Source organism: Apiospora kogelbergensis (genome assembly GCF_038363985.1).
Source record: "Apiospora kogelbergensis strain CBS 113332 chromosome Unknown utg000006l_segment0_segment0, whole genome shotgun sequence".
NCBI classification, from domain to species: Eukaryota; Fungi; Ascomycota; class Sordariomycetes; order Amphisphaeriales; family Apiosporaceae; genus Apiospora; species Apiospora kogelbergensis.
In genome coordinates this window covers 4,186,714-4,208,725 of record NW_027117423.1, presented here as the reverse complement: position 1 = coordinate 4,208,725, position 22,012 = coordinate 4,186,714, and the positions used below count along the sequence as shown (strand labels likewise).

General features: G+C 52.9%; 9 protein-coding genes across 9 annotated transcripts; 2 read left to right on the top strand and 7 right to left on the bottom strand.

Annotated features, from left to right (window-relative positions):
* Positions 1 to 124: 124 nt before the first annotated feature.
* On the bottom strand, positions 125 to 2,542 carry PG998_010183 (tol protein; the record flags this gene model as incomplete). Its single annotated transcript, XM_066876999.1, has 2 exons — positions 125 to 1,653; positions 1,888 to 2,542. 2 exons carry the CDS (start codon positions 2,540 to 2,542, stop codon positions 125 to 127), a joined length of 2,184 nt encoding a protein of 727 aa, XP_066729155.1.
* Positions 2,543 to 3,371: 829 nt separating this feature from the next.
* On the bottom strand, positions 3,372 to 5,600 carry PG998_010182 (uncharacterized protein; the record flags this gene model as incomplete). Its single annotated transcript, XM_066876998.1, has 2 exons — positions 3,372 to 4,750; positions 4,814 to 5,600. 2 exons carry the CDS (start codon positions 5,598 to 5,600, stop codon positions 3,372 to 3,374), a joined length of 2,166 nt encoding a protein of 721 aa, XP_066729154.1.
* A 1,603-nt stretch (positions 5,601 to 7,203) lies between these two features.
* PG998_010181 (uncharacterized protein) lies at positions 7,204 to 8,802 on the bottom strand (the record flags this gene model as incomplete). Its single annotated transcript, XM_066876997.1, has 3 exons — positions 7,204 to 7,316; positions 7,377 to 7,723; positions 7,832 to 8,802. The coding sequence occupies 3 exons, from the start codon at positions 8,800 to 8,802 to the stop codon at positions 7,204 to 7,206; spliced, it is 1,431 nt and encodes a 476-aa protein (XP_066729153.1).
* Positions 8,803 to 9,642: 840 nt separating this feature from the next.
* PG998_010180 (uncharacterized protein) lies at positions 9,643 to 11,520 on the bottom strand (the record flags this gene model as incomplete). Its single annotated transcript, XM_066876996.1, has 4 exons — positions 9,643 to 10,617; positions 10,682 to 10,743; positions 10,801 to 11,224; positions 11,326 to 11,520. 4 exons carry the CDS (start codon positions 11,518 to 11,520, stop codon positions 9,643 to 9,645), a joined length of 1,656 nt encoding a protein of 551 aa, XP_066729152.1.
* Positions 11,521 to 12,602: 1,082 nt separating this feature from the next.
* Positions 12,603 to 13,020, top strand: PG998_010179 (uncharacterized protein; the record flags this gene model as incomplete). The annotated part of the gene is made up of 2 exons (XM_066876995.1): positions 12,603 to 12,701; positions 12,766 to 13,020. The coding sequence occupies 2 exons, from the start codon at positions 12,603 to 12,605 to the stop codon at positions 13,018 to 13,020; spliced, it is 354 nt and encodes a 117-aa protein (XP_066729151.1).
* A 1,546-nt stretch (positions 13,021 to 14,566) lies between these two features.
* On the bottom strand, positions 14,567 to 15,628 carry PG998_010178 (GTP-binding protein rhoC; the record flags this gene model as incomplete). Its single annotated transcript, XM_066876994.1, has 3 exons — positions 14,567 to 14,953; positions 15,015 to 15,218; positions 15,332 to 15,628. 3 exons carry the CDS (start codon positions 15,626 to 15,628, stop codon positions 14,567 to 14,569), a joined length of 888 nt encoding a protein of 295 aa, XP_066729150.1.
* Positions 15,629 to 16,679: 1,051 nt separating this feature from the next.
* PG998_010177 (POZ domain-containing protein) lies at positions 16,680 to 17,419 on the top strand (the record flags this gene model as incomplete). The annotated part of the gene is made up of 4 exons (XM_066876993.1): positions 16,680 to 16,794; positions 16,862 to 16,913; positions 17,201 to 17,340; positions 17,409 to 17,419. 4 exons carry the CDS (start codon positions 16,680 to 16,682, stop codon positions 17,417 to 17,419), a joined length of 318 nt encoding a protein of 105 aa, XP_066729149.1.
* A 1,055-nt stretch (positions 17,420 to 18,474) lies between these two features.
* PG998_010176 (uncharacterized protein) lies at positions 18,475 to 18,744 on the bottom strand (the record flags this gene model as incomplete). The annotated part of the gene is made up of 1 exon (XM_066876992.1): positions 18,475 to 18,744. One exon carries the CDS (start codon positions 18,742 to 18,744, stop codon positions 18,475 to 18,477), a length of 270 nt encoding a protein of 89 aa, XP_066729148.1.
* A 72-nt stretch (positions 18,745 to 18,816) lies between these two features.
* Positions 18,817 to 20,262, bottom strand: PG998_010175 (uncharacterized protein; the record flags this gene model as incomplete). The annotated part of the gene is made up of 1 exon (XM_066876991.1): positions 18,817 to 20,262. The coding sequence occupies one exon, from the start codon at positions 20,260 to 20,262 to the stop codon at positions 18,817 to 18,819; it is 1,446 nt and encodes a 481-aa protein (XP_066729147.1).
* Positions 20,263 to 22,012: the final 1,750 nt, after the last annotated feature.

Below are 22,012 nucleotides of genomic sequence, written 5' to 3'. Positions count from 1 at the left end.
CCATACCAGAAACAGCCCCTGACACCGAGCCTTGTTATCCTCTTGATTTCCCCTGATCCCTTCAATCAGACTGTGCGTCAAACCAAAATAAGTTATTTGTTAGCATCCATCCTGCAATTTGAAGCTACACAAGGCAAATAACGAATTCCTTCTCATCTGGGTGTTCACTGTTCCGAGCGACCTCAATGCAATGTTCTTCCGCAACTTGCTTCCCTGAAATTTCCAGCAGGCTCATGAATGGGTGATATTCGTTCTCCTCAAACCCGGCGTTCTCAAAGTCGAAGTATCCAATTCGACGGTAGCGGCCTTTATCTAGACCCTTTCCATCCAGGACAAGTCCCTGGACGGTCACAGATTGCATCAAGAGCCCGTCCGGACCCTTCTGACTCTTGTGGCGCCGATTGCCGTGTCGTTGCAAGACTGGGAGAAAATAAACAGCCGTCGATAATCTTGCATATATTTCTCCAGCGCAATCTAAACAGAAACGGAAATCTTGTTTTGGTTGACCAAGGTCGGCGTAAGCCTCAGCGGCTTGAGCCCATGCGGAAGCCTGGAGATCATCAGGGGGTGTCGAGGCCTTTCTTGCAGTTTCCGAGGAGACAATGGAGCCGCGAAGGATGCCCTGGCATTGTAAGGACATCCAACCGTCTGACACGGCGCCGAACTGGTCCGGAGTCGCGGCCACATTACATGAAAGCATGCGAATGTAGAGCGTTTCGGCAGGCGGATATTGAATCGAAAACTTGATCACTCCATCGACAGCTGCCCATGACCACGACGGTGCCCGGTACGCTGGCCTCGTTTGCGGCTCCAAAGGTTGCCAACACAACTGTTCTTCTATACCCTCGCGCCAGAGACCTGCGTAATACAGGCCCCCATTACGTTGCTGAAATTCGCGAGCGACCCCGGAAATGGCCACCAACTTGTCACCGGGATATGTAAGATCGCAACTCGAATACCGAAAGCAGAGAGTCCACCAACGGCACTCGAGGGCCTGCGAATCCAAAAGGGTCTTTACCGGATGTTTGTAGACCAACGACTCTGACCTCGCCTTAAGATGGTGTTTGAGGCCATTGGGAAAGAACTCAGAAGCGATAGTAGTCTTGCATTCCCAGAACATACCCATACGACCGCAATGTAAAGTTCTCGGAGATAGAATTTTCTCTTGCATCACCCAGCCCCTGTTTGAAAGTCGCGTTTTTAACACACTTTTGGCATAAGTGTCATCGCGCATGAAACCATAGACATCGCTGGAACCGTTTACTGTAATTGCAGTATCGAAGCCGTTGCAAAAGTAGACTGGCTTTAAGAAGCAGCCCTCTTTTGCATTCATTGAATCTGACGCCGCAATATTCAATGAAGATCCGCCGTATACTGAAGCCATTTTACTCGCTTCAATTTCCCAGTCTGCATTGTCTCCCTGGATAATACAGAGAGAATCGATCCACAGATAATGGAGCTTCGCTCCCAGGGCTATTTCGACTGCATCCTTGAAGGTCTGGCTGAGACTGTCGTCTGGGATTGCCTGATGAAAAGCGTCCACGTTGCGCTTGTTGAGACAGGTTATCTTCTGATTGCCCCATTGATGGCTTAATGTGGCATACCGAAGTTTTGAGTTCAACTTGTCTGTCGTAATTAGTCGGATCGAATCTCCTGTAAGGGAAAGTAAGCGAGATGGATAGCCAGATTTTCGACTGGTGTTGCATAGTCCGTGTGACTCCAAGCAACTAGATGTCCATCGCTCTACTAGTGACAGTGATGTGTCCTTTGACATCGGAAACTGCTTATGTCGATCTGTCCAGACCTTTAGGTCGAAATCATCTTACAGGTTGAAACGACATGATTGTAAGCAGATATTCACCCATGACAAGTAAAAGGGATACTTACCCTCACAGTCTTTGATGAAGGCGTTATACCCGACAAGCTGGTCTTTTGAATTGACGTGATTGACTGTCTTGCCTGGGAAGCTCAGTCGAAGGATATATGATCCGCCATTCGGGCTCCATCGCACCACGGCCAAGGATATTTCCGAGAATTCCCGAAGACGTCTTAAACGCGATTCAATCGTTCTGTATGTCTTCAAAAGCCCGGCCTCGACGATGCATTGAAGGGTGAATGCGCAACTGCGACAGCCTCTTCTCGTGGCAGCCTCGAGCGCGAATGTGTCGGTGCGGTTGGGCAAAACAGCAGCTGGCCCCCAAGATGGGTCTATCCAGTATTTCGCCTTCGGGTCTGTGGGAGGCCCGGCTGTTGAAGATAAAGGGCTTTTCCTACCCTTGTGATCAGGTCTGAGGCCAGGGTCAAGGAATGGCCAGTTGTCGAACATAGTGCGGCATACGAGACAAAATCCATCTGAGACGGCAATCGCCGAGGAAAGCTGGAGGATATATGCGTCGAAAGATCTTGGGTCTTCCAAATTATTTGCCAATGAATCGCGTACTTCCGAATCCTTCATTGCCATATATTCGGCGTGCCACTTTTCAAGAGCATCGATGTCAACATCGTGACTAGTTGACCAGGGCTCAAATGAAGGTAACGACATTGTTTGGGGACTTTGTTTTCTTGGCTCAAAGGGCCTGAAATTGGAACAGAACCCTCCACTGAGGATCGTTAGATTGGGGTGAATGATGAAGAATGAGGGGTAAGAGTCTAATTGTCGTTAATGATTGGCAAATACATATACCGAGATTAATGATCATGTGACCCTAGGCTGACAAAACCCTTGTGATTCTGACTCTTACGTGATATTCGATCTTTTGGTTCGATACTGACTCTCAAAGTGATCCCCCAGAAACAAACCAATCCAACTACTATTATGGCATCACAGGATCACTGATGGGAAATGTGAAGCTGTGACGAAGCAGAAATACACCTAATAAACGCTTTGCAAGACCCACATCTAACTTTCAATAGGAGTCTTAGATACTTATAAGCTATTCTATTATAAGGTATTAAGGATTTTTATTAAAGTATAAGACCTTATAATAGATTATAGATAGTCTTTAGCGAAATTGAAATACTATAGAATTTATATTATTTAATCTTTACCGCTCGGTTATAGGGCGAAGCGGGTAGAGGTGGATCGCCTAATGTTTACCTGCTTCTAGCAATCTCTAAAGAGAGTCAGTCCCAAAATTTATAAGTCAGAGACCTTGCGGGAATTCCCGTCGGAGGGAAGAGTTTAATGAATGTGATGCCACCAGTAGATCTGCCATTTCAAGTATTGCTTGTTCAGGCCTGGAGTATTCATAGCCGGCCAAGTATAGCTTGCAAATGGTGAACCCGTTGTCATTAGAGTGGTATATGACATTGTAGCTATTTATACCTTTGTGAACCGGAGTACGCTTCGCCTGCTTGCCTTGCCCATCTCCTTACTCCTTGCCCGTCTCCCTACTCCGCTTGTCCTCGTAATATCGGACTATCGCATTTTCCTTTACCGATCGTTCTTTCTGCTCTTCATCCATCAAATCGATGAGGACTGGCGACGAGTTTACTTCCTCGTTCAACGCCGCATGATTCATGATAATGGATTGAAGATACTCCTCCTGGGGTGTGAGGACAGGCAGCACCAGCCAATCCGCAAGTTGTTTCTTTTCCCTCTCGGCCCATCCGGGCAGCTTTTGATTGGCCGTTCCGGACGGCCGTGACAGCCACAGATTAAGAATATACTTCTCAGCCTCAGATATCTTCTGTTCCTTGATACTCTTGTCGTCTTTCTTCCACACCCGGGTGTCATAACCCTCATTCTTAAACTCAAAGCCCGGCACACATAGCTTCTGCCTCTCTCTTTGTTCTTTCAGGATTCCTTGCACTGTAAAGTGTATCTCCTGGTTACTATTTGCTTCGACGCCGAGGTGACGAACCGGTGCCCACAGGACCGGCAGTTGAGCCACCATCCACCACCCTCTGAGAGAGTTGTAGGCGGATACAACAGATTCAGGACCCATTCCCGTGCGATTTATGTGGGATCTTCCAGCTGGTGCATCAGGCTGCGCGTTCTGGAGACCCATCCCCGCCTCGACTGTACTTCTGGCCGAGACATTCCTCAGCGTGTTCAGGATGACCTGATCATCAAAGTCCACGTGAGACTTCAGCCTGCCAATCATCCAGACCAGTGAAATGTTGGCGAGGCCGCTATTCTCGTTGCCACCCCCGACGTCCCCGTGGCTACCGAGAAACCAGCATTGCTCGAGGACATCGGCATCCTTTTTGATGCCCCCATTGGCGTCCCTGTTGGAGTTACTGGTCAAGATAACCGGCGTGAAGGACCATCTCTTCTCCTCGAGCGCGAGCGCATGGTATGCCTTGCGGACGCAGGAAGGTATCTGTGTTCCCACGAACGCAAATGGATTATCGGCTGGATATAGCGGATTAGAGATGATCGAATCTCGAATAGCAGCTACCGTGTCCCAGGCGGCGTACGCGTCGATCGAGATCTTGCGCCGAAGACGGCCCTTCTCCTTCAGCATCCGGGAACGTTTTTCCAGGCAATTCGTATCCGTACAGTCTGGTTCCGGGTGGCCCGCTGGGTGCTTCTTGGTATGATTTCCGGTAGCCCAGAGCCGGAAGAGGGAGGGGAACTCCTCGTTCGTCCACGAGGGGCGGATGAGCCCAGTGTCGTTGATGAGATTGGCGAGGCACTGTATGGTAAAGGCACCCCGCGAGAAGCCGATCAGGATGATCTGGTCTGTTGGGCGGCTGTACTGCTCGCATATGATGCGGTATGCCTCGCAGATCTTCCTGTTGATACCTTTTATGGCCTAGTCAGAATAATAGGCTACTTCGTTTTAGACGTGATCCAGGTTGGACTCACTGGTACCCTTCGCGCCATCCATCCTCTGACCGAACCAAGTCGTTCCCGTTCCGATGCCGTCGATGTAATGCACGGATTGTTGGTACCGCATATGCACCGTGCTTTTAGTTTCGCGGTAATAATACATGTAGCCCGCCGATCGGATGCAGCTCAGGATCTTGGTGACGTTCGTGAAGGGCTGCTCAGTCTCCCTGTCATTCCAGGTCCCATCGCAGCAGATGATGATGCGCTTTGGGAAATGGTAAGAGAGGAGCTCCAGAGGCACGGGTGATTCATCAGTTAGCATTTGCTCATCCTCGACCTCCTCCGCAATCGAAAAAGGCGTCTCGTTCTCGTTGTTCAGAAGGTATGGGTCCGCTCCGTACTCGAGCAGCAGTCGCACAACCCTGAGGCTTTTATTGGGATCATATTGCTTCGAAACAGCTAAGTGTAGCGCCGTATCGCCGTCCTTGTCCGTAGCCTGGACGGAGGCCCCCTTGACTAACAGTTTGTCGACGGCGGCCACTTGGGTGGACCTGGCTGCTAACATCAGTGGTGTCCGACATATATTGTCTACGGCATCCAGCTTGATATCCTTGGAACCGAGCAGATAGTTGATCACCTCTGTATTATTTGCCTGCGCGGCGATGTGGAGTGGTGTTTGCCCCCTGGCGTCCTCGGCGTTTATGTCGGCTCCATTCCTCACGCATTCCTCCATGAGAAGCACGGGGTTAACGCTGTTTTCCCCGTCTATTCCAGCCGTCATGAATACCTTTGCGGCTTCGTGTATGTTCATCGCCTGAGTCATGATGCTAATCACTTGAGCGTGTGGGCAGTCGTACTAGTGACCTCATGAGGTCCCTGTATCCTTGGCGAGAGGAGAGTGAGTTGCTGTATTGAAACAAGGAGTAGTCAGGTAATAGTAAGTATACAGTCGACCAGTGGTCCAAGTCCAGTAGCAATTCAATAGTAGTGTTGGCAATACTGTCAGACGGCCTCAAGACTGGGCCTGGAGAGGGGAAAGGGAAAGTTCTTGAAGCTTCGGTACGGGGGCCGCCATTTAACCCCAAGTTTATCCTAATCTCATGCATAAGTCTCCTTCTCCTCCTCGCCAAAAATGCACATTCAGCTGCGGCAGGACTTTTAGAGAAAGTAATCATGCGTTGTAGCCCGCCGCAGTATATGGCACCTGATTGACCCACCTGAGATAAGACTTGCATTCATCGACCAACCTGTTCTGCATTACAAGGCACATTCACCCACCTGGCCCAATCAGATAGCTTCAAACAGATGCGGGGTCTGGCATCGCTTCTTCCGCTGCTAGGCATAGGTAAACTGAAAGCATTTGTTGGCTCGAAGAATCAACCACCTTGTATCAGGGGGGTCTGGCCTCCAGGTCTGCCTATCAAGTTGCATATGGTTGGCGCTTACGCAACCCAAACGCCAATCATGCGAATCATGCCAAGTCATCAAGAGCATGGAACTTGATCAGTACGATTCACAGCTCATGTCTCGAAATAGCTTAGGGCGTGTTTGTTTACGCTGATTTGTTGGAAAGTTGAAGTGCCATCTAATGTACCCTTCCTAGCTTTCAACCGATCTGAACCAACTTCAGCAAATCGCTTTTGGTACTTGGAGCGTCTCCAGGGCCCTTGGGGCTCTTAGGGCTCTTGGGGCTTGTTTCTAAGGGCTCTCAGGGCTCTTAGGGCACCGATCGCCCTGGACGTCCCATCTCAGCTGGATCGTTTCAACTTATTTACCCTTCTGCCAGAATAAAGGTTGAACCTGATCTAAAGGCTTTGATTGGCCAGAAGTTGGAAAATGACTTCAGCAGTTTCAACCTTCTTAATCTAAAGTACCAAATCGATCAACAGCTATTAAAATGAAACACGTTGCTAAAATATTAAGCTTTTATGCTTATAAGCCGAAAAGTCTGCTGAAGTTTGCTGAAGTTGTTGAAATCTGACCTGATTTCATCAGTTTCAACTTAATCAGCCTCCAAACAAACGCGCCCTTAGAGTAGACTTCAGCGAAGAGGCTTCGAGGAGATTTCAGGTAGAATCCGGCACCAACGCCCGATTCAACATCAGTTGTTGGCCAATCGGACCCTGTACTCAGGAACTGTTAAATATTCGAAATTATCTCAAACCTTGAGACTTCGAGGCATCTTTACACGGGTCGGGCCGCAAGAAATTAGCCTAATGGCCTCTCTATCTGGCGGTAGATGCAGTGCGCCACCTGTATTTATGGATACTAGCTAGTTTCTCATACGTCTCTTACGCAGAATCTCAGTTGGTATATTTTATAATGTATGATCATACAAATCACTTGCAATCCTCCTTAATTTCAACCAACTAATCACCCCTCAGTGCATTTCGTAACGCCTCGTCAGCTAGGTAGCCCGTGGCTACTTATGACGTGCCATCGGGTACATGAAGAAGAAAGAGCTCGACGAGCCCCTCGTTCATAGTTGGGTGAGCGATGATCAAGTCAGCCAGCTGACGGTAGCCGGCATTCAACTTCACTAGAACGACGCAGGTTAGAAACGCCCACGGGAAACCGAGTTGCAGAGTAGAGTACGTACTGGCCAACGAGATCACCGGCAGAAGCTCTCCGGCCCCGGGGCCCAGCGCGGTGAATCCAAGGATCCTCTCGCCGTCCGCCTCGATCAACGCTTTGGCAAACCCCTCGGAAGCCCCCGGGCCCAGCGTCCTGGTCCGAAGGAAACTGGCCATCGGCAGCTTGGCGAGCCTGTATGGAACGCCTTTGGCTCGGGCTTCCTTCTCAGTCAGCCCGACCCGGGCCAGCTCGGGGTCCGTGAACAGCACGCTGGGAACCTGCCGTCCCAAAGTTCCCCCCTCGCGGGGCGAGCCGGTTAGGTGGTTGTATATGACGCGGAAGTCATCGAATCCCATGTGGGTGAAGTGTGGACTGTTGTATTCAAAAGTAACGTCAGCAATGTATCGCCTAAGCAAGAAAAAGGGGGGTAGTGGATTGGCAGAGATGCATAGGCGCGGAGGCTGAGCGAAGAAACCCTACCTTCCGGTACAATCACCTGCCGCAAAGACGGACGCCGAAGCACGCAGCTGCTCGTCCACCACGATGTGGCCAGCGGCCGTGGTCTTGATGCCTGCCGCGTCCAGGTTGAGGTCTGCCGTGTTAGGGATGCGGCCGGTGGCCATCAGGATGTGGGATCCCCGCAGCACTTCCTCCTCTCCGCCGGGGGAAGAACGAATGGAAACCGTAACCTCTTCGCCATTGGTCCCGGAGGCCGACTGGACGTCGGCCGATGTGATGATTCGCACCCCTTCCTTGGCGAGTATACCCGACAGGGCTTGCACTACGTCCTCGTCCTCCCGGGGAATCAACTGGTCGCCCCTCTGTACGAGTGTGACGTGGGATCCGAGACGCGCATATGCCTGGGCGAACTCGACCCCGACGTAGCCCCCGCCGATGATGATCAGGTGGGCGGGCAAGACGTCAAGGTCGAGAAGCTCGATGTGGGTCATGGGCCTGGCCTCGAGAAGACCGGGAATCCGGGCATCAACCCGGGCTCTCGATCCCGTACAGATGAGGACATGGTCGGCGGTCAGAACACGGCCGCCGTCCACCTGGATCTCGTTGGGTCCGACGAACGTCCCTTCGCCCCGGATGATCTCGACGCCGAACATGTCGAAGAAGCCCTGGAAGCCGTTCACGTCCTTGACCATGGCATCCTTGCGGGCCTTGACGACCGGCATGTCGGACTTGAGGGACGCGGGGTCGATCCCGGATAGCGATACTCCAAAGGCCGAGGCGCGACGGACCTCGTGGGCGATGGCGGCGGAGTGGATGACGTTCTTGGAGGGGAGACAGGCTACGTTGGGGCAAGAACCGCCAACCCGGCCGCGTTCGATGACGGCGGTCTTCTTGCCATGCTTGGCCGAGAGAATCCACGGTACAAACTTGCCCGCTTCGCCGGATCCAATGACGAGAAGGTCGTAGTGGTCAGGTCCCTTCGTAGAAGACATGATGATGATGGTCAGCTGTGGTATGATTGTATCAAGCAGTTGTATTGGCGATGCTATACTCTTCTGATGTCTGTTTTGCTTCCTACGACTAGATACACATCCGAAGGCCTGTGATGAACCCTTATATGCGAGAGCCCTCTCTGTACCGATTAACTGTTTCCTCCATATCCGTCACCAGACGCGTAGACTACTTACCCCGCCAGCGCCCAATGGCTATTACTCATATCCCGCAGCCCACAGGAAGCCTTCCCTTGTCGTAGGACACCTGGCAAAACAAGATCTGTCGTCAAGATTACAGATGGTGGAGAGGCATGAGCTTGGAAAGGAGACTTGGCCGGGGCTAAGAGTAAGCAACTGCAGTTTCTTCTGATGGAATGGGTGCCTATTGGGCGGCAATTATGCTGTATAACCAACACCCTATCTGCGTATCGTCTATACCATGCGGCGAAGTAGAAATGATTTGGAATCATATCGGGTGCAGACACCAGCCGCACCAATCAACTCTATTCCCCCCACATTTATTTCGGGGTTTGGATATCTCAACTTTCCTACTTCATTGACTGTATCCTACGTTTGTATGATGTAAGAAGTCTCGCTTGCATGGTACACTATGTACTGTTGGAGCTGTGATTCCACATCTAAATAGCTTGGGATGAACTTCAGCGGACAGAATTCGAGGCGGAGCGAGGCCACTAAAATCCAAATAGAACGTCGTTCAGAGAGCTCAATCCAGTGCCTACTCAGGACATTTAATTCAGTGCGGGCTACAGTCAATATGAAGTTGCGACAGGGCAAAGGTTTGTCAAGGGGAATATAGGTTAGAATATAGGTTGCCTGCTTTTAACGAGAGAAGTACCCCGAATCCGGCACGGGCGCCCGATCCAGCTTGAAGTACCCCGGCTGGAGCTTCTGAAAGACGCCCGCAGGATCGAACCTGGCCGCAACCGCCTTGAGCCGCGCCTTGTTCTCGGCCCCGTAGCTGCCGATGACATCCTGGAACATGCTGGCGTAGTTCATGTAGACGTAGTCGCTAGCCGCCCCGCGCGCGACCGACGCCGCCTTGATGCGCGTCAGCACGCGGGACGCGACCGCGTACACGGCCGCGTCGTCCCCGCGGTCCCGCCACCACGCCGCCACCTGCATGACGTAGACGGGCCGGCCGGCGGCGGCGGCCGCCTCGAGGCCCAGCGGGTTGCCGCCGTTGCGGCGCATCTTGGCGAGGATGGGCCGCGTGAAGGCCTGGCAGGCGAGGACGGGCAGCAGGCCCGCGACGTGGTCCAGGGCGCCGATCTCGTCGAAGAAGGCGGCCTGGGCGTCCGCGATCACCTCGGCCGAGCCCAGGAAGCTGAGGCCGTAGTAGAGCTCGCGCAGGCCGTCCGGGTTCGACTGCTGCACCTCGGTCGTGTACCCCACCAGCGTGCGGTTCTGGCGCGTGTCCGCGACGGGCGCGGCCGGCATGTCGTCCCAGGCGGCCCAGGCGGGCGAGGCGCCGCCGTCGGGCTCGGCGTAGTACTGCTCGACCGAGGCGATCTTGGTGCCGTTCTGCGCCGTCATGGCGAGCCACATGCCGGCGCGGTGGTCTTGGCGGGCGATGTTGTCGACGGTGGCGTGGAAGGCCTTGGCTGCGGCTTTGAGCGATGCGTCGCCTTGGTAGAGCAGGCCACCTCCCCACATCTTGCCCCCAGGCAGCGGGATGGTTTCGAGGTGGAAGTTGACTACGATGCCAAAGTTATTGCCGCCACCGCGGAGAGCCCAGTACAAGTCGGGATTCTCAGTATTGCTTGCGGTGATAATATCGCCTCGAGCGCTGACGACCTGTCTCATTTTGAGTATTTTGGATCAAAAGGCTTGGGGCACTCCGAATTTGAAAATGACTTACATCGTAAGCGACCACGTTATCACAGGCCAATCCATACAAACTGGAAAAGAACGAGATTCCGCCTAAAGATCACTTGTCAGAGCCGCAGAGCAATCACGGCTAACTGATGATGGACTTACCTCCCGTCGTCAGTCCGCCCACCCCAATGTCCCTCATCCGTCCCCCAATGACCGCGACATCATCCTTCTCGAGGGCGGCGTAGACGGCGCCCCAAGTGTTTCCCGGCTGCACGGAGGCGACCTTCTTGTCCGCGGACAAGGCGACGCCGCGCAGGTTTTGGAACGAGACGGTGATGCCGCCGTCGATGCTGGAGGCGCCGGCAAAGGCCGCGTGGCCGCCGCTCTTGACGGCGAAGGGGCACTGGGCCAGGCGCGAGAGCAGCACCAGCACCGACACGGCCTCGGGCGCCGCCGGCTTGAAGACGCACGAGGGGTGCACGTCGGACTGCAGGGCGGACCAGTACGCACCCACGAAGCTGGCGTACGCCGCTTCGGTCGGGCGGTCGACCGAGTCGGCGCCGTAGTGCTGTTCCAGGGCGCTGCACTACAACAATGAGAACGAAGATCATGTATGTTAGCTGAGCGCGAAATTGAAGATTGAGAGGTTTCGCGCGCGTGTGTGTGAATGGGAGATGATATACGTACAGCAATCTCGCAAGCTCGGTTTGACGAGGTATTCGCTAGAGGAACCAAGTCGGGATATTGCTCGACCTGGAAGCCATGGTCGTGAAGAGCTGCGGCGACGTCAAAGTCGGGATGCTCAAGCGGCGCGCCTGTAACCACATTTGATATACCTGCGAATAACGCCAGTAGCAGCCGAGTAGAGGAGCTGCGCAACATTTTGTTCCCAAGTAACAATCTTTGCGCGGTAGCAAACCCAGGGGCCTATCACATCGTATAGCCATTTCACACTGCGGATATCACTACTCTTATAGATATAATTATCCTTGCGGTAGTTAATAGAGTACATTGCCGAGGGACAAGGGAATGAAGCAAACTCTGATATATTGTAATGGTCCCCTCCATAGATCGATATGCAAGCTGACCACCTAGCCGTAGCATTTCAGGTACTTTTGGCGCGCTAGTAGGACGGGTAACATCGAATCCGTGGACTACAATGCCTGACCTGCATGATATACGCAGACGGCATGCAAAGCGGAGGCAAGTCGCGATCCTGGCACCTGACATATAACTAACTATGTGCCTTGGTTGCAGAGATGCATCGCAAGGGACTTCTTCTTATTGGTGGGAGCCCATGGCGAGATGGCGACGGATGGATTGTGTCGGCACGCATACTGAGATGGCGCTTGCTGTCCATCCATAAGCAAGTTGACATGCGATGCCCGACGCAAGGGTGATGTGCAATCGCTTCTTCGTGAACTGACGGAGGGGCACTCACTCATCGTCAGTCATGTCGTCAAAATAAACAGCAATCACCTTCCTAGTAGCATCGTCCTTGTGTGGATCTCATCTCGCGGGCCGGCAAAGCTTGCCTCGCCTCGCTTCTCGTCCATCCCACCGCCCACTTGAAAGAAGGGCGGGAAGAATAGAAGGGTGGAAAGGCGAAAAAAAGAGGGAATGACCCCGCACTGCCCCCTAACCTACATAAGGCACGAACGACGTCCAGGCCTACCGCCTATCCGCTAGGTACCGGCCGAGCACTACCTAACCTGGCTAACATAGCACCGACGTCAACGAGAGAAAGTGGGAAAGCAACCACTAAACTCGGAAGTTTGGTCGGCTAGCTTAGTAGTTAGTACGTTAGCCAGTCCCAGCCCAACGACGCGTCGTCGCCTGCGAACATCATTTCATTTACATACCCGAGCCTCCACCCACGAACACACCCCCACCAGACCAGACAAGCCCAAGCTCACCGCCAAACCTCCCTCAACATCATCATCATCATCATCATCATCGTCATCATGTCGACGACCCAGCGGCCTCAGTCCTCGATGCGAATGGCGCGCGACAAGACGTACTTCGAGCAGCAGCGCGAGGACCTGATCGGCGAGATTGCCATGGTATGTTCTGTTCTCTCTTTCCTTTGCCCCGAGACTAGGGACTAATTCAGACCCCAAACAACAGAGCTTCGAACACGTCCTGGCCAACATCAACAAGCTCAACCGCTCGCTCGAGGCCGTCATCGCCGTCGGCCACGAGTTCTCCTCGGTCGAGGCGCTGTGGTCGCAGTTCGAGGGCGTCATGGCCAAGGAGCCGGAGCCGCCCGCCGCCGCCGCCGCGGGCGAGGACGACGGAGATCGAACCAAACACGACGAGGAGGGGGACGAGGAGGGGCACACGACCGGGCACGGCCGTGACGTCAAGGAGGAGAAGGATTGAACGAACGAAATGACGAGGGAAAACGATACGGTATACCCTACGAATGAAACGAAACAGCATGCACGAAGACACAGCAACAGCAGCAGCAACAATGGTTCATACAGCTGTCCAGCACGCGAGACAATGTCTCTTGCCAGAGTCTTTCGCTGATTGCGGCGGCGAGGCGCACAGCTCTGCACTTCTGCCTGCCAAAAGAGAGGGCCTGCTGTCTTTTGCCGCCTCAATCAGTAGAAACATGCAGCATATGCAAGGCTGGTTCTGTTTCAGGATAGAAGAAACAGACGATGGATTACTGGATGTGATGGAGAGCAGCATTTGATACCCAGGGCGAACACCTGCCATAGAGATTCCCCCACGGGAATGGAGACGGAGACCAAGATAGAGAATCCACAGTTCGTCATTTGGGAATTACATACTGAGTACCATATCTTGTTGTAGTATTCTTTGACGTCTACATATGGTACACGTTGGAAAATACAACAACAAGATATGGTACTCCGTATGCAATATCTGCCTCTGGCCAAGTAACTACATGGAAGATTTCAAGACATGTCACGATATCACGAAGAAGCTCAAGCAGCAACAGATGCGAAGTATTTGTGATTTTTTTTATTCCCTATAGCCGGACCACTACTATGCTGATGTTTTGTGTTTGTGTCTGTGTGTCTTGGATCAACAAGAAAGAGAGTAAAACACCAAAACCGCAACCTCCAAAAGAAAAGAGTCCCACCCTATCCTTGATGATGAGAGCTACTGCGACAAAAGGAAAAATTTCTTTCTTTCTTCTCTGCCTCTGTCGTCTCCCTGATTTGATGAGAAAAATAAAACCTTTCATCCATGATCAATACACTCGTGTTCTCAAGTTTCCATACAAGTCAAATGTCCCCATCCATGCCGCCCTGTTTCTGTTCTCTCAACTGTGAGAGAATTTAAGAAAAAAGCAGGGGGGTCGTCGTCGTTCTTTCGTTCGTACGTACGTAGAAAAAAAGCAGCCCAAACCTCTTTCCCATCGAGGTTTATACAAGATGCCACAATGTAGCCAAGTGGCCAAGTAGCTCTGCTTTTTTTTCTTTTCTTTCTTTCCATCATCTCTTTCGTTTCAATCCCTCCTCCTCTCCTTATCCGAGATTCCATTCCTCCACACTCTGCTTCGCATGCCGAAAAAAGCAAATAGATCGAAAAACCCTCGAGGAACGCCGGTGCGATGAAGATCTATGATGCGAGGGGAGAAGCATATACAGGAAGGCGCCTCTCTCGCCCCAACAGCTCCTCGTCTTCTTCTTACCACGGCTTTGGGTGTTCCTCTGGTTTCCTACGTAGTAGTGTGTGTGTCGTGAGAAGAAAAGGGTTCGTGGCAAATAAAAAATATCGTGCAAGAATAGTGCGTGTGTGTGTTGTTGTCGTAGGCATTACCACCACCTCCTCCCGGTCGTCTGGTGGCAGGGCGCCGCCCCACGCCTGTAAAAAACCCAAGACGCACCCCTCGAAATATTATGGGCATCGCGTGGGATGCGCGCTGGAAAGCAATGGCCGGGCGGGGGCCGCCTTACAGCGGCCTGCACATCCGTCTCTTCTTCTTAAAAGCGCGGACGCCGGGTATGCCGCCGCTTTCGCGGCCGGCGCTACTCGAGCCGCGTGTCGAGCCGCTGGACGCTTGTTGCATGGCCGCATCCAGGTTGCGACGGTCGTTAAAGACAACCGTGTCGATGGCTCGCTCGAAGATCTCGTCGACGCCCGACATCTCTTTGCTGCTGCATTCCATGTACTGTGCGTTCATCTTCTTGGCGACGGCCATGCCTTGGCCTTCCGTCACGGGCGTCAGGCCTTGCGTCTTGAGCATCTCCACACACGTTTTCTTGTGCCGCAGATCTGACTTGAGGCCGACAAGGACGAGGGGTGTGTAGGGGCAGAAATGCAGGACTTCGGGGTACCACTGTGGACATTATTAGTCATCATGTTTACCTATCGCTGGGGGAGGGTTGGCGCCGACTTACCTTATCCAACACATTGTCTAAGGAATTAGGGCAGTCGATGGCGAAGCAGACGAAGATGAGATCGGTTTCGGGGTACGACAGCGGCCGCAGCCTGTCGTACTCCTCTTGTCCGGCTGTATCCCAAAGCGCGAGCTCAACGGTTTTACCGGTGCGCTGATGTGTGGGGTAGGTGATGTAATTCTCGAAGACGGTGGGCACGTATTTCTAGTCAGCCGTGGTTAGCACTTGTCGGTGAAGGCCGGCGACACCGAGGTTGGTGTCGGGTAGCGCGAGAAGGCGCGCGCGCGCGCTGGCGCTCGCAGGGTAGTAGAACTCACCTCGGGGAAGTAGCCTTGGCTGTAGCTGATGAGTAAACACGTCTTGCCGCAGCCACCGTCGCCGACGACGACAATCTTCTTGGAGTAGGCGGGCGCTTCCGTGACATGGGTCGCCGACGACTCCCTACCCGTCGAGGAGCTCATGGTGGTGCTGACGGTGCCCTCGCTGGACCGCGTGTTACGCTGCTCCCGGGCGCCCGTGGGTTTGCGCTGCAGGCCATTGTTGTCGTACTTCTCGGCCATGGGCTGGCTGCTGCTGCTGCCGTAGTAAGAATTGCGGTTTTGGTACTGCGCCATGACGGCGATGGCGTCTGGGGACACGTCGAACTGGGAGAGCAGACTGAGATCCGAATGCGGGCGGACGAGTGTTGCCTTTTCCGAGGACCAATCTCGAGTCGGTTTGGTGGTGGGTTTGGAAGGTGGCTGGAGGTGGATGGAATGAAGAGTGAGACTTTCTTTATGGGTTTGTTCCTGGTAGGGCAAGTAAAATGAAGGCGAGGCGGGAGAGTAGTTGAGGCGAGGCGAATGATGTTGTTTGTGGTTAGCTGGATGTATCGAAGGGCAACACACGGGAGATGAGATGAGTTGGTGAGTTGTGGATGGTGGGATGGGATACAGAGACAAGACAGGATGAGTCTGGTTGTTTAGACGGCGGGCCAGCTTCATTGGCCATTCCAAGGCATGGATTTAGTCGGTTTAATGGGATGTGGTTGGCGGCTGCGCTGAGCCCAACTTTCCAAGAGGTCGGCGGGGCAACGGGGCTCTGGAAGGGGGAGGGGTGGCTGGGCCAGAGCTGTCCCCACCTCCAGCCCACGTCTGCCCACTGAAAGTACAGTTGCTGCTAGGCCCTGCTAGGCCCGGCTAGGCATTGCTACAGTCGCTACAGTCGCTAGCCATTGCCAGGCCCCGGCAAACCCCACTGCCGCTGTTACAGATTGCTCTCTGGCCTGTGTTATCGGCACTATCTTGTTTTCTCGTTTCTTCCTCCCCAGCCCAGTCCTTGTCTGTTCCGTCTCTGTCCCAGCCGCCCAGCTTGAGCTCCCCCTCCCTTGTCCCTGCTAAACCTGCTGCCAGCTCAGCTTGCCAATTCCCCGATCCCGTCATCATCGATCCATTTGCGCCTCCAACCAAGGCAAAGGCCGATTGAAACGATTGAATAGAGGCTAGGAACCAGCCGGGCCGTGCACGCGCCTTCACCACTTTGAGAGTGCAAAAATCGCGAAAGAAAAGTCTGCCTACAAATTGAAGTGCCAATCGACGCGCGACCGACGGCTATTCCTTTTCCTTCCTCTCACCACCAACCACACTTCTTCCTCCTCGTTCCAAGGACCGCGGGCGACCAGCTGCCATGGCCGAGGTTAGCAAGTACGTCACTCTCATCTCCAACGATGGCTTTGAGTTTGTCGTCTTGCGCGACGCCGTCCTCATCAGCCCCGTGATCAAGAGCATGATCGATCCCAAGAGTGAGGACCCTGCTCCCGTGCCTTTCTCTCTGTCGTCGCATCTCGGCTAAGTAGGTCTGCGGTATAGATAGCTTCCGAGAAGCACGTCTAAGTGGCCGATGCAACTTCGAAGAGATTAGGTAAGGCTGCACACACCATTTTCTTTCGTCGGGATCTCGATATCCATCGCGCATCCTTGCCGCTCATCCGCCCTCCTTTCTCGCTCCACCACCAAGAGAGCTTGCTTCCTTGATGAAACACATTTTTCGTTATGCTCTTACTGAGGGACCACTCACCGTGGACCGCATGACACCGACTACACTTGATCTGAGAATCATGCCTCTCTTCTCTTCTGTCTGCCGTTTGCTGCCCTGCCTTGCACACACCATGAGAGGGGATCTTGCACTGACAGATATTCCTGTTCAAGTGGTCAAGTCATGGAGAAGGTCGTCGAGTACTTCCACTACTGGTATAAGAACCGCGACAAGGAGGATGTGCCAGACATGGACATCCCCGCCGAGCTCTGTCTCGAGCTTCTCGTCGCTGCAGACTTCCTGGGTCTCGACAGTAAGAATTCCCAACCCATTCGGGTCTAGCTTGGTGGCCATGTCGCTCACAATTATCCTGCTTCAAAGAGCAAACATGATACGACTGAACGAGGCATGAACTGGATGGCTTTGGACAAGTTCATTGGGCATTTGTGGATTTGGCGTTTTGGTGTTCCAAGGCCTCTCGACGAAGCTAGTCTGATTACGAGCGACGGCAATTGTACCAATACAAGACATGTTCTTCCTGGTATACCTCGCCTTCTTCAACAGCTTGGCTTGACTGTGTGTCTGTTCGCCTTGCTTGGTAAGTAAGCCGGTGCTGATTGGCTGTGCTACATGCGATGTTCCTCGCTTCAGACTCTTCTTCCCTCTTGTCACTCAACCCATCTTAGCATATACGAGCTGCCTTTTTACTCTCCCGTGGGTTGCTCGCCTATAATAGATGGAAAATCGAATTCATCCCCTGCTCTTCTGTAGATCTTGCTCCGCCATGGGATCTGCGCAATGGGGCATGGGGGATACATTATTACAACAGCCACCTTGTTCTTAGATTCGCTCACGAGAATAACATATCAATCAATTCATTTCAAATACTTCTTTCTGATCCTATCTGGTGCCGTATGCTGTGTCGCCCTAGTCAGCTCTCGTACTCTTTTGGGCAAGCCATCCAATGCAATGCGCACCATGTCCGCTACTCATGAACTATGTAGTATGTATGAGCCAGTATACGTGCACATGTCAATCGTCTGAAGAATGGTGTTTTATGTTATTTAATTATTGCCGAGAGTGATTATCAAGGTAGTGAGTGTGTTGATGTGCAAAGTACAGTACATTCCGACATTCCATCCTGCTGATGCCTCCTTCCGTGTGAACCCATTATATCCCATGTCCAATTTTTGACCTCCCAAAAGTACATCCCAATTAATACCATCCTGAAAACAACCCATCCAGAGGGTGGGAAAAAAGCCCGCTTAAGAATATCCAATTCGAAATTACCTCCCCCGAATCACGAACACTGTCGTCGTGTTCGTCCCAAACCACCATCCCCGCCGATTCCGACCCTGCCGTCCTCGATTCCCGATTGTCCTTTCCATCAACGACCCAAGCAGCAGCAGTACAAGAAGAACATCCTTTGGCATCCAAGTCTATGCCCTTACTCGATGCTGTCCGGAAGACGCCAGCCGTCATCCACGAACTCCTCCACCGGTTGATTAGCACCCTGATCCCTATTATCGAGGACAGGTTGAGGACGACGACCATACGGCCGCGGGAACATGTTGCGTCGTGGCCGTGATTGTTGTGGCTGTGGCTGCTGTTGTGTGGATGTGTTGCCCACTGCCGCTACCTCGACATCTAGGACGGCTGGTGTAGACGCTGCTGCTGTTTCTGGCTCCTCTCGTACCATTGCCATCGCCGCCAACATGGTGAAGATGAACAACAATGGTAACAATCTCGACCGCCCGAATACTGCCATCCCCAACAAGGCAAGCATGAGTCATAAGCCTGCCCTTGGCCGTCGGCCTTGGGCCTCGGTTGCTGATTCTGGTTGTGGTGGACCTTGCTGTACTGGCCCTGATTCCTGTTCCTGTTGCTGCTGCTCCGGTTCAGCTGCTGCTTGGTCGTTCCCATCCTCAGTGTCACCGATGTTGCCATGGCTCGCTGCTGGGCCAGGAATGGCACCTGCCCAGTCTTCTGGCCGATGTGAAGGCACAGCCTGGTCCATTGCCTGCTGGCCCCCGAAGGTTGGACCGCCCCAGGTGTGGTTGATTTGGCGAGGAACGGGAGAAGAAGGAGGCGTCCCGTGAACCTCGTCGACGCCTCGCGCCAGGGTCCCGATAAGCTCCATGCCATCTCCGATGGCACGGAGCTGGTTACGGCAATTTGCCAACTGATTGCGCTGACGCCACCACCAAGCGTCGGTTTGATCCCGCCCACAATCGGTTCCGAAAATCATCATCCACTCACCGAAGCGGAGGTGCAGTACGCGCATCGCCCCCATCACTGTTCTGTACTGCTCCTCTTCTCTGTCGGCGCGAGCCCGGGTACGGCGTATTCCCGTCCGGAGAATCTCCACTTGGTCGCCCAAATGTTGGAGGAAGGCGTCATGTTCACCAGACTCGTCTGTACCTTGACCCGTGGCTTCCCGCAGACGGTCTCGTTCCTCGGCATATTCGGCAACGAATTGCTGAAGTTCGATTATCTTCTGTAAGCCTCTGTCAATCTCGGTCGTGCCGCGGACGCTGATGTTGAACATCCATGCCCTCAGCATCGTGATGTGTTCCTCAATTCGCAGCCGTCCGGACTGGGCGGTGTGGAGAACCTCCTCGTCGTCCAGGATGTCGATTTCGAGCCTTTCGCCGGGAGGGCTGAGATAGCTCAGCAAGGGAACGATGACCTGTGTGCGGTAGAGCTCGTTGAAAGCAGCCTGTTGTTGTTGATACCGCTCGGCGTTTTGAAACCCGGGGCAGCCGGTTTTGCAAGCGCGCTCCAGCCACGCGGGTGGAATGGCGACCCCCGCCACCAGGAGGTCGACGGACAGCAGGTGCCCGCAGGTGTGGATCAGGGCGTGGCGGCACATGGGGCATTTGTCGTGGTTTTCGTTGTTGGACTCGATCCAGGTCTTGAAGCATTCCGGGTGTGCCCGGTGGGCGCCGGGACACGGCAGGGAGACGAAGTCGGCCTTGGCGTCCTTCGTTGGTTCCGTGCAGATGTTGCAACACTCGAGTTCCTCCTCTGGAGGTGCCTCTGGGCGTTCGAGTGCTGCAGCGGGGGTTGGGGTTGTTGATGCCGATGTTGACTCCTTTCTGTCTTCCGTGACTTGCTGCTGTCGGGAGGCTCTGTCTTCTTCCGTCAAGCGGTGAATTTCGGCGTCGATTGCAGCCCAGTTCCAGCCACGAGCTTCACTTCCGTAGTCGGCTTCTTGTTGGTTGTTGCCAGGCATGTTGTTATTGGAAGAGTTGTGATTGTCAGACATAATGTAGGTGGTTATCCTTGGATATTGTACAGGTATCGTCAAAGGTGAGTAAGAGGTAGGGAGAGAAATAAAGAGTATAGTCCTTGGCGGAATAGATTTCCTGGGGACGAGTTGTCTGGTTACTTATTCACTGGTCCTCGAAAGGATATAGTAATGAGTTGATGGATATAGTATAGTGCCAAAGCAAGTGGCAGAGATAGGTTGAATGCTCAAGTGATGATCTAATTATCAAGACTGAGGATGAAATGAAGTTTTTCGTGTGTAAGGACACTAAAGCTGGATGTGAGAGTGTGACAGCGAGTTGATGAGGCATATGAGTGGAATATTGACGAGGCGGGTGAAGATAAGTTCGAAAGGAACGCAAGGAGGAATGGAACGGTAGTAAATTATATTTATATCTGAATGGCCCGATGCATCGGAGATGGCATCTGGATAGAGTTTCGCAGCAGTTGGCATCGGGTGGTTCTACACTTTTGACTTCTTTCTGTTCTTCGTTGAGTTCGGGTGTAGCCACTGTCAGGGGAAGAAAGGATGCTAGACAACCGCTTTCGTCCCCCCTTTCCACCATGGGGGTATATGACAGTAACAGTAGGGTATCAGGGGACTATCTATGCCCCGATGATATTCTAATCGGGTGATAGCTGGGTAGAATGTGTGTCACGCCTTTGGCAAATTTGGCAATTCGGGTTTGCCTGATTTTTGTACTTGTGTGCTGGATGGAAAAGGGGTGGGATATTTTGACAAATGGAATTCTGCAAGAAGGGTGTTTAGTCATTTGGGCGAGGACGGTGATATAGTTTGAGGTAAGCATGGTATTAAGGTAATTGTATTGAAACCTCTGAGAACGTAGGGGAAGAGTTACTGCTGTCGTGTGAAGTGCCCCTTTTTGTCGAGTAGTAACCCACCAGCTCCGTTCTATTTCAATTGACGACAGCTTCGGTGAGGCCGCATCTTACCCTGCTCTCCACCAGACGACCTGAGAGGAAATGGAAACTGGCTGGCATGCCATTTCTCACAAGTCCGTCGCTCAGGGCTGTTTACTCCATTCCTAGAGGGCTGGCCACCCGAGAGGGGATTTTGGAAACGTTGGTGGTGAGTGGCAGGCGAACCTCAATTCTCCTGAACCTTATCAACATAACTAGGTTGCTTTCGCCTGGCAGCAGTGATCAGGGTTTACGATGAGTTTCTGACCGTTTATTGCCACCCGCCCTGTCACAATCACCAAGTCCGTTCCGAACTATGAGTGCATAGCGAATTTAGGTGTTTCGGGAGAGGGTCTGGCTTTATGGCCAGCCGTGTAATACTCGTGATCTTCCTAGTAACATTGACATACTCCTCCGAGTACGACCTACGGAGGATCAAATTCTGTTTCAATGACATCTCTTTTTGGCCGGGTTACAGTGAGCCGTTTTCCTAACGGAGTTATCCTTTGGCTGGGGTTGAGGCTCAAGTGATGGTTTGCCCCGTTAGAGTTTCCTTCCACTCGGGTCAGCACCAACTTGTTTGATACCGCAAAAGGTCAATTGTCTGAAAGATACACAGACGCACAAAAAGAAAGAGGATGGAATCAGAACTGGCAAGCAGGTGCCACGTGCAGAGTTTTCGCCCGAACATACGTTGTTAGCGAGCTGGTGCTGCGATTTTTGCACAGCGGTCGGGTTGGAAGATACCATGCGTTTGGTGCAACCACGCCCACCCAAAATCACCCGAAAATTGT